General features: G+C 40.2%; 1 protein-coding gene across 2 annotated transcripts in view; it reads right to left on the bottom strand.

Annotated features, from left to right (window-relative positions):
- Positions 1–9,468: 9,468 nt before the first annotated feature.
- Positions 9,469–17,284, bottom strand: part of kdm4b (lysine (K)-specific demethylase 4B) — a 576,222-nt gene continuing 568,406 nt past the window's right edge. For both annotated transcript variants that reach the window (XM_063032523.1, XM_063032524.1), the window contains one exon: positions 9,469–15,488. In XM_063032523.1, coding sequence (XP_062888593.1) covers positions 15,300–15,488 — 189 coding nt within the window. In that variant the 3' untranslated portion in view covers positions 9,469–15,299. The remainder of the gene's footprint in view (positions 15,489–17,284) is intronic.

Here is a 17,284-nt window from a genome sequence, read left to right as displayed (position 1 = left end):
GTCACTACATTTGGATATGACCCAAGTGCAGAGAGAGACCCTGAACTGGGTTGATAGTTCACAGACTTTAATGCGAACAGAATCTTAAGGGAAAAGAAAATAATAGACACTAGGGCCGTTAACTTAAACTCCCAAAATCCCCGGCTTTGCCTGATGCTGGCGATTGAGGCTGGGGTTGAAGCGTTCAGCAGAGATGGTGCTTGGTACTCAGTGTCGGAGGGCTAATCGGAGATCGAAGTTTTCGGACGACTCAGAGTTGGACTGTGGTCGGGCATGGCAGGAAGAGTTTTCTTCCTTCTTCCATCTGCGTGAGGTGTGGGACTTTCGAGAGACTTTGAACTTTTTTTACTCTGCCCATGACCTTTTCTTCATCAAGTTATGGTATTGTTGCACTGTTGTAACTATATGTTATAATTATGTGTTTTTTGTTAGTTTTTCAGTCTTGGTCTGTCCTGTGTTTCTGTGATATCACACCGGAGGAATATTGTATCATTTCTTAATGCATCCATTACTAAATGACAATAAAAGAGGAACTGCGTGTCCTCATAATCTAAAAAAAAGTGGAAAACTAGATGCCAACACCGCAGCTGGAAAGGAGACTCTGGGGTAACCTTACAAAGCTTTATAAGATTATGAGGGTAACTCAAAATGCTGGAGGAACTCAGCAGGTCAGACAGCAATCGTGGAAAGGAATAAAGAGTCAGTATTTTGGGGCAAAACCCTTCATCTTGTGTTCAAAACTATGAGGGGCCTAGATAAGGTAGACAGTCACAGCTTTTCCCCTAGTTAAAGGAATCTAAAACTAGAAGGCATAGGTATATCTGAAATTGTAACGCTCTGCTCTGTATCTTGTTAATGCTTTTCCCTTTGTAGTCCATATGTTTGGGATTGATTTGAATGAATAGCATGCAAATTTTTTTTCATTGTATCTCGGTATTTGAGACAATATAAACCATTTAACAATACCCAATTTAAGGTGAAAAGTGAAAGATTTAGCTACGGATGAGGTGCTGGAAGATTGGAGGATAGCTAATGTTGTTCCATTGTTTAAGAAAGGCTCTAAAAGTAAACCAGCAAATTATAGGCCGGTGAGTCTGAGATTAGTAGTGGCTAATTTATATATAAGTATTTGGATAGACAGTGACTAATTAGGGCATTGCCAACATGGCCTTGTGCATGGTACGTTGTCTCCAACCAATTTTATAGAATATTTCTTCTTTTTTTTTCTTTTTAAATCTTTTTATTGAATAAGTATACAAAAAGGTAAACCATATAAACATTAATACAATGTTAAAATATAATAAAATTCCAGAAGGTAGCAATACCAAAAAAAATACTACAATGTAATTTAAACATAAGAAACCAAGATAACATAATAGTATACTAAATTTTATATATATCAATGGAAAAAAAAGAAAAAAAAAACCCCCCCAAAAAAAACCCACCGTGCAACTAACTAAAAGCAAAGCAAAGCAATGGGCTAACTTGAAACCAAACAGAGTTAAACTTAAAATCACATCCTCAATCCCGACCTCCATTAAAAACAGTAAAAAAAACAAGAAGGGTATATATTACATTAAATGAAAATATCGAATAAAAGGTCCCCAAATTTAAATGAAGAATCATAAAGGTTACTTCTAATTTTCTCCAGATTCAAACATAAAATCGTCTGAGAGAAGCAAAAAAAGGTAGTTGGAGCATTAAGCTCTTTCCAATGTTGTAAAATACATCTTTTCGCCATTAAAGTAAGAAATGCGATCATTCTACGGGCTGAAGGGGAAAGATTACTAGAAATTTTGGGTAGTCCAAAGATAGCAGTGATAGGGTGAGGAGAGATATCTATATTTAATACCTTAGAAATAATATTAAAAATATCTCTCCAAAAAGTTTCCAAAGTAGGACAAGACCAGAACATATGAGTTAAAGAGGCTATCTGCCCCGAACATCTATCACAAAAAGGATTAATATGCGAGTAAAAACGCGCTAACTTATCTTTGGACATATGTGCTCTATGAACCACTTTAAATTGAATTAGGGAATGTTTAGCACAAATAGAGGAAGAATTTTATAGAATATTTCAAGGAAGTTATCAGGAATATTGATGTAGGGGATATTGTCTACATGGACTTTAGCAAGGCATATGACAAGGTCCCAAGTGGGAAGTTGGTCAAGAGGGTTGAGTTGCTTGGCATTCTGAATGAGGTGGTAAAATCGAATTAGACATTGGCTTCATGGTAGAAAACTGGTAGTAGTTGGATGCCTCTCTGATTAGAGGCCTGTGACGAGTGGTGTGCAGCAGGGATCAGTGTTGGGTCTGTCGTTTGTCATCTATGGTAACAATCTGGATGATAAAGTGGTAAATTGGATCAGCAAATCTGTGGATGACACCAAGGTTGGGGGGTGTACTGGACAGTGAGGAACGCTATGAAAGCTTGCAGTGGGATCTAGTCCAGTTGGAAATATGGGTTGTAAAATGGCAGTTGGAACATAACATTCTTCAGCAGTTCCACCATCTTCAACTGGACACATCATTCTCCACAACTTCCGCCATCTTCAATGAGATCCTTCCACCAAATCTATCTTTACCTCCCCAACTCTCTCTGCTTTCCGCTGGGATTTCCCTCTTCATGATTCACTTGTCCATTTGTCCCTCCCCACTGATCTTTATCTCTGCAAGTGGAAGAAGACCCCATTCACCTCCTCCCTCTCCTCTACTCAGGGCCACAAATAGCCCTTCCAGGTGAGGCAACCCTTCACTGCAAATCTGTTGGGGGGGGGTAATTTACTGTATCCAGTTCTCCTGACATGGCCTCCTCGACAATGGTGAGACCCAGCATAAACTGGGGTCTGCTTTGTCAAGCACCTTCACTCCATCTGCAACAAGCAGAATTTTCTAGAGCCAACTAATAGAATTCCAATCTCCACTTCCATTCCGACATGTCGGTCCGTGGCCTCGTCTCCTGCCACAATGAGACCACCCTCGGGTTGGAGGGGCAGCGCCTCACATTCCGTCTGTGTAGTCTCCAACCCAATGGCATGAATACTAATTTCTCTCATTTCTGGTAATTTTCCCTCCCCTCTTCTTCCATTCCCCACTCAGTTACCATCTTATCTCTTCTCTTCACCTGCCAATCTCTTCCCCTTGGTGCCTGTTCCCCTTCCCTTTCTCCCATGGTCCATTCTCCTCTCCTATCAGATTCCTTCCTCTTCCGACTTTTCCACTTATCACCTCCCAGCTTCTTGCTTTATTCCTCTCTCCCATCCACCTAGCTACACCTTTCACCTTTAAGCTTGTGATCCTTCCCCTCCACACACCTTATTCTGTCTTCTTCTCCCTTCCTTTCCAGTCCTGATAAAGGGTCTTAGCCTGAAATGTTGACTGGTTATTCCTTTCCATAGATGCTGCCTGACCTGCTGAGTTCCTCCGGTATTTGGTGTGTGCAGAGGAAATCCGCAGAGGATGTGGTTACAATTACACCTGAATAGCATTTGGAAATGTTTGGAGAGATGTGGACCAAACCCAGGTATAGCATAGCCGTATATCTTGGTCACATGAACACTGGGCTGAAGGATTTGTTTCTATGCTGTGCAACTTGATGAATCTATAGTCCACATTCTCATTAATTTGTTAAAACTTTGTGGTAAACTTAGGTCAGCAGGACCCTAAGTAAATGGTTGTACTCATGCCAGTAAGGCTGTTGTGTTTGGAATATCCTATCTGATGTGCAAACAAGTACACTATCCAATCTTGAAACAATGGATACTTACCTGTTCTGCACCACATTGGGCTACCTGATGATCGTCTATCTGGATGAGCCAAAGGAGCCCATATTGTCAATACTAATGCAGTGGGTCCCATCATCGGCTAGCGCAGAGGTCGATACCGAAGATCGAGGCCGGAAAGATGGTTGCATGTCTGGAAGCCAAAACTCAATGGCCTAAGGCTAGTGACCAGCAGCCTCACCATGTGTGTGGGTGAGTGTGAGGGAGGAAAGGAGCTTGTTTTGCTGTTGTCTTGTTGCTTGTGTTGTTCTACCTAGCACGTTGGCGCCGGAATGTGTGGCGACACTTGCGGGCTGCCCACAGAGCACACCCTTGTGTTGGTTGTTAACACAGATGACACATTTCACTGTATGCGATTAAATGAATCTGAATCTATGCATCTAAAGCTGCTCAGCTGGCTTTGAACAGCTCTCACACTCTGCACACGGATTTTCAGATAAAGTACCAAAGAGGAAGCTGGTCAACGGGGTCAGAGCTTGCAGATAAGCAATTATCCGTCAATGTCAAGGAGTGTGTATAAACAGACCATTCTCAGGCTGCAAAGGCCCATCTGCTGAGATACCACAGGCATTATTGGTTGGGACCTATTCTAAACAAGCAGTTTGGTTGGGAGGAACCAGATGTTATATTTACAACTGAAAAAATAAACTGCTGGATTATCTCATTAGGTCAGGCAGCATCTGCGGAGACAGAAGGATGGTCGACGATTTGGGCTGAGGCCCTGCACCATATTTGCTAACTTACTGATGTAAACCCATGAGCCATTGCCTACAAAGGAGGACGTAAAAAGGTTTCAAAGGAAATTGGTAGGGAGTGTGAATGGGGAAGGATGCTGCAGATGGAACATAATGTAAAAAAACTGATAGTTCATTCAACAGATCCACAAAAACAAATCAGTTTTGTAGATGCTCAAAGGAAGCCAGGTGTGGTTGTACAGTTACTGAAAGCCACACACAGGTGTGGAAAAAAAAGGTATTAGGAAGGAAATGGCGCATTAGTTCTTTCTAGAGAGCATCTGAATGTAAGAGATATCTTACGGTAATTACATAAGGCCTTGGTGAGACTACACCTGAAGTATTTATTATGTGTAGTTCTAATCTTAGGTAAGGAAGGAAAAACTGTACTTGGACATTTATTTATATATTCATTTGAAGGATGTGGGCTTTGCAGACTGAGCCAGACTTTAGTTGCCTATTCTTAGTTGCAATTGAGAAGCTGGTGAGTGAGGTGCCCTTTTGAATTACTGCAGTAAAATGGACTAATTCGAAGGCTGGTAGATTTATCCGACGAGGAGTAACTGAGTAGATTTGGGGGTGTGCTTGGTAGTTTATAGAAGATAAAAAAAGTGGTCTCATTGGAATTTGACGGGCCGAGTGCATGAAGGACAATCCCTCTGCTTCAGAGCCTAATTACGGCTGAGATGAGGAGAAGTTTCTACAGGAAGCAGGTGGTGAATCATTGGAACCAGAATCAGAACCGGGTTTATTATCATCAGCATGTATTGTGAAATTTGTTAATTTAGCAGCAGCAGTTCAATGCAATACATAATATAGAAGAAAAAAAAGAAAAGAAAATGATAATTACAATAAACAAATAGGTAAATCAATTACAGTATACACATATTGAATAGATTAAAAATCATGCAATAAACAGAAACAATATATATTTTAAAAAGTGAGGTAGCGTTCGTGGGTTCAATGTCCATTTAGGAATCAGATGGCAGTGGGGAACAGGCTGTTCCTGACTCACTGAGCGTGTGCCTTTAGGCTTCTGTACCTCTTACCTGATGATAACAGTGAGAAAGGGGCATGCCCTGGGTGTTGGAGGTCCTTAATAATGGACGCTGCTTTTCTGAGACACTGCTCCTTGAAGATGTCCTGGGTACCTTGTAGGCTAGTACCCAAGATGGAGCCGACTAAATTTACAACTCTCTGCAGCTTGGGTCCTGTGCAGTAGCCCCCCACTCCATACCAGACAGTGCATTGCTCTATCTCGTATGGCCTTAGAGACCAGTCACTGATGTCATTCAAAACAAAGCTCAATAGATTTCTGGACATTAGGGGAAATCAGGCGTTATCACGGGCTTTGGGGACAGCACAGGAAATGGCACTTAGATCAAAGATTTGCTGAGCTCTTGATCAGTTGTGGGGTAAACTTGAAGGCCCAGCTGGGGTATGCCTGCTCTTAATTGTTCAACTGCCATGGGATGGGAGCCCACCTCCAACTGTTATGGGGAAACATAGCAGCAGCTTTAACACATTGTGGGAGCTCCTGTCAGGAACCTTGCCCCTTGTGGGCTGCTGCATGTTTGCCTGTACCCAATCATGCTGTGTTGGAGATTATCACCAACGGGGTCCCCTCACTCAGGCATCTTTTTTACCAGAGGTGCATTACTTACACTGTACTGATTCCCCAATGTGGATGCGTTTGCAATCAGTAGGCAGAGGACACAGAGGAGATAAACGTTCACCTCACTGATGTTGGTTTATCCATCCGCTTTTTGATGTGTGAAAAAAAAAACACTGGGATGTCGGACTAAGAAGCCTTATTTATCAAAGCTGTGTTGTAGGCTGCTGCATGCAGAGGGTATGATTCTCACAGAAAGTAAATGATCTGAAACTGATTAATTAATCAGTGTCATAAACTGCTGGGGGAAGCCAGTGTGTCAGGCAGCATCTAAAGTGCCTTGAAATAGTATTCAGCCTCCAACCCTTTGTTTACCTAAATGACTACTACAACCAGGGATTTTCATCAATTTAACTGAGAAATTATACTTGTGAATAACATACTCTTTTTTTCCAAAGTAGAGCCCAAAAAACAGGGAAAATTGTAAAGCATGAGAAGCTAAATATTCAAAAACTGAAATGTCAGCAGTTCAGAAGTATTTATCCCCCTTTGCTCACTGCTTAGTTGAGCCATCTCTCACAGCTATTACAGCCAGTACTTTTTTTGGATAAGTCTTTACTAGTTTTGCACAATGGGATGGAGAAAGCTTTGCCCATTCCTCCTTGCAAAGTTGCTCAATCTGTGCCAGGTTGGTTGGGGAGTGGCAGCAGACAGCAATCTTGAAGTCTTGCCAGAGATATTTGATTGGGTTAAGGTCAGGACTCTGACTGGGCCATTCAAGGACATCAACTTTCTTCATCTGAAGCTGCTGGTAGTGTGGTTTAGCAATATGCTTTAGGTTGTTGGCCTGCTGAAAACCAAACCTCCTCCGCAGTTTAATCTATTGGGCAGAGGCTAGCTGATTTTTATCCAGGATCTCTCTGTATTTAGCAGCATTCACCTTCCCATCAATCCTGACCAGATTTCCAGTCCCTGCTGCTGAATCTACCTCCATCATACTTTACAGTAGGGATGGCGATACCTGCCTGATGTGCAGTATTAGATTTACGTCACATGTACTGCATAGTGTTGAGGCCAAAAAGTTCCACTTTAGTCTTATTTGACCACAAGACCTTCTTCCATATCTTTAAGTGATGCTTTGTAAAGTCTTTATGGGCATGAATATGCTTTTTTTTTATAGAAGTCAGAGCTCCTTACTTGCCACTCTTCCATAAAACCCTTTTACTGCAAGGCCTTAGAGATTGTGGAGCCATGAACTTCATCTCCAATTGCAACCACTGACATCTGCAGCTCACTCAGAGTGACTGTTGGCATTGCAGTAGCCTCTCTTACAAGTGCCGTTCCTCCCCACCAACTATGTTTAGAGGGACGGCATGACCAAGGCAGTGTGGCTGTAGTTACGTATTTTTTTCCACTTCTTCCACGATGGACTGCATTGTGCTCCAAGTTATGCTCTGTGCCCTTGGGATGGTCTTGTACCCTTCGCCAGATCTGTGCTTCTCTGTTATTTCTCTGACTGGCCTGAATGCTCTTTTGTCTTCATTTTGGTTTTGTTTGTTGAAAATCTACTATGCTATTGGACCTTACAGAGAGAGGAGTATTTACAGTATCCTTATGAATTCATTGAAAACAGGTGATCCTCCAATTTTCTACAGCAACCAATTGGGTGAATTGGTAAGGTAATATACAGTATATTGCACCTGAGAAAAACTAGTGTAGACTTTTAGAAAGTGTAGAAAGTTAATGGATGAATACTTTTTCAGCCTCATAATTTGGGTTTTTAATTTTTAGTGAATTGTTGACAGGTTTTGGAATTTTTCTATTGATTTGACATGATTTGTAGATTAGCTCAAAAATCCTACTTCAGTATATTTTGAATTTAAAAAATGAGACATTAAAATGTGAAAATAGTTGTGGGGGCTGGATACTTTTTCAATGTATGTACATACTCAGAGAATAGTTACTACGGGTCATGAGTTTTCTTCAGGGTTCTTCTTTGATTCTGTGTTTCTGTGTTTGATTCTTTAAAAGTAGGAAACTTTGTCACATGCTGTGAGCAGAATTATCTGCAGCTTAATGTGAAAAAGACTAAGGAGCTGGTGGTAGACCTGAGGAGAGCTAAGGTACCGGTGACCCCCCTTTCCATCCAGGGGGTCAGTGTGGACATGGTGGAGGATTACAAATACCTGGGGATACGAATTGACAATAAACTGGACTGGTCTAAGAACACTGAGGCTGTCTACAAGAAGGGTCAGAGCCATCCCTATTTCCTGAGGAAACTGAGGTCCTTTAACATCTGCCAGACGATGCTGAGGATGTTCTACGAGTCTGTGGTGGCCAGTGCTATCATGTTTGCTGTTGTGTGCTGGGGCAGCAGGCTGAGGGTAGCAGACACCAACAGAATCAACAAACTCATTTGTAAGGCCAATGATGTTGTGGGGATAGAACTGGACTCTCTGACGGTGGTGTCTGAAAAGAGGATGCTGTCTAAGTTGCATGCCATCTTGGTCAATATCTCCCATCCACTACATAATGTACTGGGTGGGCACAGGAGTACATTCAGCCAGAGACTCATTCCTCCGAGATGCAGCACAGGGTGTCATAGGAAGTCATTCCTGCCTGTGGCCATCAAACCTTACAACTCCTCCCTTGGAGGGTCAGACACCCTGAGCTGATAGGCTGGTCCTGGACCTATTTCATAATTTACTGGCATAATTTACATATTACTATTTAACTATTTATTACTATTTTTCTATTACTATTCTATTATTAGTTATTATTTCTATGACTATTACTATTTACTATTTACTAATAGTAGTATTACTATTTCTATTACTATTTATTATCTATGGTGCAACTGTAACGAAAACCAATTTCCTCCGGGATCAATAAAGTATGACTATGATTACTATGATTCACTCTTTTCTCCCCCCGAAATAGCTGACATCATCCTTCCTCTCTCTAATTCCCTGACTAGTTTAGGGCCCTGTTAATTTCATCAGCATCTAAAGTCTGACCTCTTCTTAATTATACAGCTACAGCTCTTCTATTGTTTGTCCTGCAAAGAAAATGCACTGATCTATAGAATATATGCAGGATAAATAACCTCAATAATTCACAGAAAATAGCTATGTTACAGACTTCTTGGAGACATCCGAGTTGCAATGCCATTTCACTTTTATTTCATTACCGACCCAGGGCAAACCAATAGGAAAACATAAGTACAAGACATGGAAATTCAACAAATCCAATTCCATTAAATCATACAGATACAAATTCAAAAATGTACAGTATTTGCAAAAAATGAATGAAGCAAATCAGTCCCTCCCACCCTCCACTACAACGTATTTTGCAATCCACAGTTGTAATAAATCAACAGGTAATGCAAGCAACACTTCCTTTTTTAATCAAATGCATGTTAATTGTACTATATCAGAAAACATTAATGATTACATTAATAGAAATGTAATAAGGAAAAAAGGACTGGCAGAAAGCAGAACTGCTGTCATTATCACTGAATAATTGATACTATGCAACTTGTCTTTGACAGTGTCCCAGGTATGGGTGACAGAAATTAAAACCATTCATGTGTTATGCTTTCACTTTTGGGGATTTGGAACTAATCAGTTATACCTTCTGGATCGATGTCTACTGATGGGTTGATTTTTGCTAACCCACCTGGACTTCCATCTCCAACAACACGTAAGCAAAGCAATGGGAAATCCAACTCTATTGCTATCACTGATTGTTGAGCTCTTACCCAGTCAGGGTGAAATCTCATAGATCCTGGTGAACTTGAGCTTTTCTGACCTTATATCACATTGAAAGCTGCTGCAAAAGCTACACATTCCCACAGTCTAATGCAGAACAACCTCACAATATAAACTGGTCCATGGAAATATTCCATGTTCTTCATAATTTTTGGCAATATTTGCTAAAGCCATCATCCAATGCATTTGTGCTGGATATGTTTATCCAATTATTAATTCATTTGTATAACTTCCTCATATTTCTCATTCCAAATTATTTTTTTTTCTAATTTGGCTGGATGTGGACAAGCTATCCAACAATTTTTGTCAATTGCTTCACTGTCCTTGACGTTATCCACTTCCAGCAGGAGTTAGAAGCCCCCATCAGTTTCTGCTCCCTAACCCTGGGATATTCAGGGATGGATCAGCATCCACAGCAGTACCTGGACTAGTATCAGCCACATCAATGCAATCCAACAATGGAACTTGGACTCTATGGTTCAACTTCTGTCTCAGCCCATCAGGGGTCCATTAGTCCAGCTGAGTTAAACCGCTAAACTGGAGGCAGGATCCTTCAACAACAGCAACAATATGCAGATTGATATTTGGTCATTTTGCCCAATGTTATCATGCAATATTGTTTTATTTTGTACAACTTTTTCTTACACATTTGTAAACAATTCATGCACTTCAATAATTGACTAAACTGGCAGCCAACTTTAGATGAAAATACATTTTCAAGCAATCTGGTAAACAGGACCTTAAAGATACTTGTCTAAATACCATCAATGTTACAGAGATTGCTTTCTCATGTACCTTTTCCTTAACACAAACTACATAAACACACAATTACAAAGGTTAATAAAATGTTGCATCTCCAGTGTTCACCCTCAGGCATTTTACAAATAATCATTCTTTCATCCTCACACATGGCTGATCTTTTAATTATTTTCTTGGATTTCCATGTGGCATCAAATCTGCTGGTAGTTCTGCAGAACAGATGCTGGTGCCCTGTCTGTTGTACACCGGAATAGCCCAAAGCAGGGTTAGTTTTATTTACTGTTTATTACAATAGAGCTTCATTGATCCTTATCTCAACTTGCTCTGGAAATCCACTTGGGGATTTGCAAACTGACAGCACGGAGTGTCTGCAGAGACTGTATCTGGGGAACAGTGTCCCTGGACTCCTGGCCACTCTGTTATTGAAGGGAAAAGTACAGGTCTCTCAGACTGCTATTTGGTTACATGGTGTAAGGGAAACTGTGTGCAAGCAATGACTAAATTCGTAATACAGGTCAAGCCCCAATTAATTTTCCCTTTCTGCAATGTGATTTTGAACTAAATGTTAGTTAGGTAGCAGGGGCTACAGCACACATTCACCATATGACTGGTCCTCTTTATGGCTTTCTCCTTTTTAAAAAAATATTTAATCCCCTTTTCAAGATGACATTGAACAGCAGCTAAACCTCTGAAGTTTTAACATGAATTGAAGTGTTGCTCCTTGTGTAGAACTATTCACTAAATCTGAAATGTAACTGGTGATTTACTGACTTTTGACAGAAGTCAAAGCTCTGCCTTGAAGCCGAGGTTACTCTGGTACCTGGTTACCATTTTATTAAATAATAGTGTGATCATTTCCTTTTCAAAGAGATATCAGTGTTCTCAACTAACTAATCCAAGTGTTAATAAATTCAGCCAAGTTAAACACCACACAAGGCACTGAGAAAGGCTGCTGAGCAGGGAGGGGCTCAACAATACTGAGCACCAGAAACTTAAACCAGCAAGAATAACATTTGCAACAGAACTTTGAATTCTGTTTATTTTGTTTGAACCCTGTATAACTAGAGGCAGAGAAGCTATCCAAGACACTCCAGCTTCAAGGAGAAGCTAATGCTTACCTGCAATTGAAAATCATTTTGAAGAAGCTGCACAAATAATTTGGTAAGTACTTAGGGTTGAGCTTTTTTAAATATGACACAAAATTCACAACATTCGGTTGAGTTGCTTAAAGGGAAAGGTTTGGATTTTAGACACTTGGAATTGCAAAGATCATCCTCCACTATCTACTTGAGAAACTACTTATTACTAACGCATTCGACACAAGGCCACCATACCTCTAAGCTAGACATCCTAGTCGTAATGCGAAGGCTGTATATTTACTTATTAATAGAGTGTTTTTACATCTGATATTTTATGGAAAAAATAATTTAAAATATTTAATAGTGACATGATGCATTTTGTACATGACCTATCATCAATATGCAGTTGTTGATAACCACCTTTCAAAAAGGACCTAATTCTTTCTGGGCATATATGATGAATAAACTCTTCTGGGGCTTCCAGCTGGGCACAGGTATCGATTACAACCGAAGTTTCGATGACAAACTCTGCCACCTTCTTCAGGGATGATGCCTGGGTGTGTCTAGTACGGTGGTATTTATACTCCCATAGTCTCTCCCTCCTGATTGGTTAGTGCTCATCCAATCAGGTTTCTGCTCTCCCACCTTGTTTCTAATCGAATACCAACCAGTTCTTACTTAAGAGCAAGACCTTTGTCTTTGTTAAAATTTTTTTCCTCCAGTTTTATTTCAATGGCTACCTTTAGCAGGTGGTCCCAAAAAATACCACAGAGGAGGTAAGGATAGAGGTCTGCGTGACCCCCAAAAGAGCTGTTTTGCTGAAACAGACCATTACAAAAGGAGAGAGACTGGCGTTCCAGGTACCACGCTGAAACCCAGCCATCACAATTTTACCAGCAGACAAAGAAAAACGCAACACCCCTGATATCCTCTGAGGAATATCACAGGAAAACAGATTCTGACCGACCCCGCTTACAGAGTTCTACAGCAGGATCCCACAGATTCAATTGACAGGATGGTCTCTACTTTACTAAGATACCTGGACTGCCAACAGACATATGCAAGACACTTCTCCCTCAGGAGGTGGTATCATTAAGACTTAACGGGCTCCATAAGATACACAAGGCAGGTCCCCCCCCAACCCACGAAGCCTATTGTCAGCAGGATAGATACTCTGACTTACCACCTCGCTAAGCATTTAATGACCATGCGCTCTCCCTCAAGTCACAGTTTATGCATGACAAAGATGACCTGGGACTCAGGGTGGCTGGCATTTACAGGATTCCTTGTGAAAGCGGAGCAGTGTATATCGAACAGACAGGATGCACGATGGAAACCTGCATCAAGGAGCACAGGAGGTGTATCCATTTGGATTACCTGGAGAAATCGGCAGTAGCAGAACATTGCACTCATAACGGCCACAGGACTGACTTCGATGTGCAGTGCCAATGGCTTTTGGGGCCGCCTGGTAAAGGAAGCCATTGAAATAAAACTAGAGGAAAAGATATTTAATAAAGACAAAGGTCTCACTCTAGTAACAACTGGAAACCAATTGTAAACAAGGTGGGAGAGCGGAAACCTAATTGGATGAAGACTAACCAATCAGGAGGGATGGACTACAGGACCTGCCCAGGCATCATTCATGAAGACAATGGGAGACTTTGTCATCGAAACATCAGTTATAATCGATACCTGTACCTGGCTGAAAGCCAGAGGAGAGCTTAACCACTTTTCAATTTCACACTTGCTCTTGCTTGATCTTCTATCTTCCACCAGATGTATAATTTCTTCCAATCAAGGGAACAAATTCTCTTCAACCCTTCTCTCTCTCTAATCACACACACACACACACACACTTCAAATCTCTCCAAAAAATAAAAATTAAAGACTTAATTTTGAGACATTACACAGATTGATTCAATGCACCATTCTAAACTATTTTATGTTTGCATTCCACACATGCCATCCTTCTGTTGCAAAGTTGGCAAATAGTGAATGTAAAAGTAAAGATTCTGCCCTTCTTTTGGTTTTCTTCTAATCAAGCCAGAAGAAATCCATATTCTCCAAATCCCTTTGCTGCATTTGATGACATAGATGAGAAGGAAGTAAATCTATACACAGGAATGAATCTGGTCCAAACCTCTCACTAGAGCCACTGGCTTCAATGTGCAAATCAGAGACGTTGTTCACAGCCAAATGAAAGAAGACATTAAGATAAAGCAATGAAAACAGGGCAATATCAAAAATGATGCAAGGGTATCAGTAAATACACTGGTTTCTAATAAACAAAACACAAGTCTGTTAACTAAGACAACTACTTAAAGAAAATGTGGCTCAACAGAATCAAATAAAAGTGTGCTTCTTTTAGTTATTGAGAATCTTGACAAGGTTTTGATTTTGAGCCTCTGACGGTTTAAATAACAGTAAGGAATAAAGATTATAGACTACAAGCCAACCTTAATGACCTGGAGTGGGCAAAGGAAATGGGTGGATATGTAGGCATCACAGTATGGATGATTGCGCATAATGCTTTGTGATAAAATGTTTTAATACTAGTGGGTTTAATGTGACATCAGCTGCAATCACTAGTGGATCAGACTTTAAATAATTCAGACTATATATAAAAAAATGAACAAAAACATCAAGCCTCACCATCTCACCAACCTGGAACCTGACAGTAGAGATATTTTGATTTGTCTTGAGATCACTGGCTCAGTAGAACATAAGAGGTGTTTAATTCCTTTCTAATGTTACCCCCTTACAGCTTTTTCTTTTCACCCTAAATCGGGATTGATCATGTAAATATGCAAAAGATGCTAAAACAGGAATATAAGGTGCCATAATGCAAGAAAATAAAGTTGCTCTTTATTTAGCTCCATGCACAGCCATCCAAAAATTGTGTTCCATCTAAACCCCAGTGAGTGATCTTACAAATAAATCCCACAAGGTTCAAGGAACCATAGAGGCACACACACCTTGCTGTTCAGGGATTTAACACACCATGCAATCAGCTGCATCTAGCTCTGAAAAGGGACTTTTTTTTTACATATCCAAAACAGAGAAAAAAATAAACCATTTTAGAAAATGGGAACTGTTATAATTCCTCTGAACCTTCTAACAAAAAATACTTAACTGAAAAATTTGGACAAAAATCAAATAAATGACATTGGTTTCTTTCATTTCGATACTAGCATATCCTACAACAGTAGCAAATATTGCTTTGGTTTAAATATGCTGAGGATACACACAAAAGCTAGAAAATGCTGCAATGTGTTCTGTCCTTTTTCTTAAACCCAAGATTTTCAAAATAAAAAGCAAAACTCACACACAAGATTTATTTCTATTTACAAGAGATGTGATTGAAACCTCAAGGCAGATTCAGTAGTTCATTTCTGAATTTGTTTAGCACCTTCGCAGAAGATGGCTCACAGCATTTACTGTAGAGTCTTTTCTATAACTTTTGTTTGCTTCAATTGAATTCAGTTACTAAGCACAAAGACATCTTTCTCTCCATTGAAATCCCCACAACATAGATAAAACTTTCAAACACAACTTTTTTCTTCTAATTAATATATCCCTGTTGGTATGATGGATGAAAGAGGTTTTCCATAAATGTAAGATATTCAGGATTCTGAGTATAATCTTTCTGGGTGTAGTCTTCGAGGAACTTGGAGTTGGTTGGTGGTGCCTTCTTTGCATCTTTAGCATCCTCTGCTGAGAAAGCGTCCTCACGCTGGGAGCTTAGTGGTGACTGTAAATTGAAGGATAACGTGAGAGGATCAAGAGAATCCAATACTTAACAGCAAAACTAAGACAGCATTTTGTGAACTGAAGGCTTAAGGGTACATCAATTCCAAATGATTTCCTACTTTTGAAATTCAAATCAGTTTAACAAAACAAATTGTAATCAACCCACAATATGGATTCCAAATGCTAGGATTAAAGAGAAGAGGTGAGAATGGAAAAATAATTGCAGTTCTTTGTTTTATTTAAATGGGGATAATATTAAACTGGAATAATGATGACAGTCAAAGCAATTTTCCAATATTTTCCAGATTGAGTTCATGTAATTAGTCTATTGGCTTGACTGAAATATATTTGCCTCTTGAAAATAACAATGCATCACAAATGCTTAATCTCATAAAAGGATATTTTATCCTAATTCTGTGTTGATATACATGCAGATAAATCACACGGACACAACCAACTCTCCTGCACACTTTCCTTAACAACCTGTACAAGGCTGAAGATTCATTCCACAGCCAAACCCAAAGTGAAAGAAATAATGTTGTAAACATGAGGAATTCTGCAGACGCTGGAAATTCAAGCAACACACATCAAAGTTGCTGGTGAACGCAGCAGGCCAGGCAGCATCTCTAGGAAGAGGTACAATTGACGTTTCGGGCCGAGACCCTTTGATCTGTGTTGCTTGAAATAATGTTGTACTTCATTTGGTGAATTTTAGATAAGCTCAAGAACTAAAAAACAATGTAACACCATTGATTGACACCCACCATTGCATAAAAATCAATAGCACAATGGACATTTCCCATATATTAGGTCCACTGAGGTTTAGGATAAGCTCAAACATTTGTTAACACAAGAAATTCTGCAGATGCTGGAAATCCAGAGCAACACACACAAAATGCTGGAAGAACTCAGCAGGTCAGGCAGCATCTCTGGAACAATTGATGTTTCGTGCCTAGACCTGTTTTCAGTGCTGAGAAGGAGGGGGCAGATTCCAGAATAAAAAGGTGGGGGGAGGGGAAGGGGTGGCTAGAAGGTGATAGGTGAAGTCCGGTGGGTGGGAAAGATCAAGGGCCGGAGAGGAAGGAATCTGAGAGGAGAGGAGAGTGGACCATAGGAGAAAGAGAGGGAGGAGGGTACTCATGGGGAAGTGAGAAGGTGAGTAGAGGTAAAAGGTCAGAGTGGGGAATAAACTACAATCTTCATCCTTTCACAACTTAGCACTAACGTTTCTTTTTTTTTACACACAAGAACTGTTGGTTTATACCAACAATGGGTAAAGTTGGGGCTTGCAACATCCACTCAATTATTCAACTATCCTGAAAGTGCACCAATGGAGTAGCAGAGACTTCCTGGTTTCCTAACAGATGGTCATGAAAACCCACTTGCTGAACCTGGCATATATTCAGCAGTGCCACTGATTTCAGCAGGATAAAAGGCTGCAATGAGACAGTGTTCATTTCCTATCATTTTATTGAATCAAATTAATGCATATGTTTATTGTATTCATTTGCTTGTTAATTTTTTTTATTGTGTTAGATGATGTAGTTGTTTACAAACAGAGGCAAAGGAGAGACTGAAGGTAGGAGGAAAACTGCAATTAACAGGATGAGTTGCAATGTAAAAGGTGGACAAAATCAAAAAAGGTGAATCCAGGACTGAAGGTGTTACACTTGAATGCACGCAGTATATGGAATAAGGTTGATGAACTTTTTGCACAATTACAGATTGGTGAGTATGATGTTATAGGCATCACTGAATCATGGCTGAAAGAAGATTATAGCTGGGAGCTTGATGTCC

Source organism: Mobula hypostoma, chromosome 24 (genome assembly GCF_963921235.1).
Source record: "Mobula hypostoma chromosome 24, sMobHyp1.1, whole genome shotgun sequence".
NCBI classification, from domain to species: domain Eukaryota; kingdom Metazoa; phylum Chordata; class Chondrichthyes; order Myliobatiformes; family Myliobatidae; genus Mobula; species Mobula hypostoma.
Note: the sequence above shows the minus strand (reverse complement) of the source record. Positions and strands in the feature narration are given on the sequence as shown.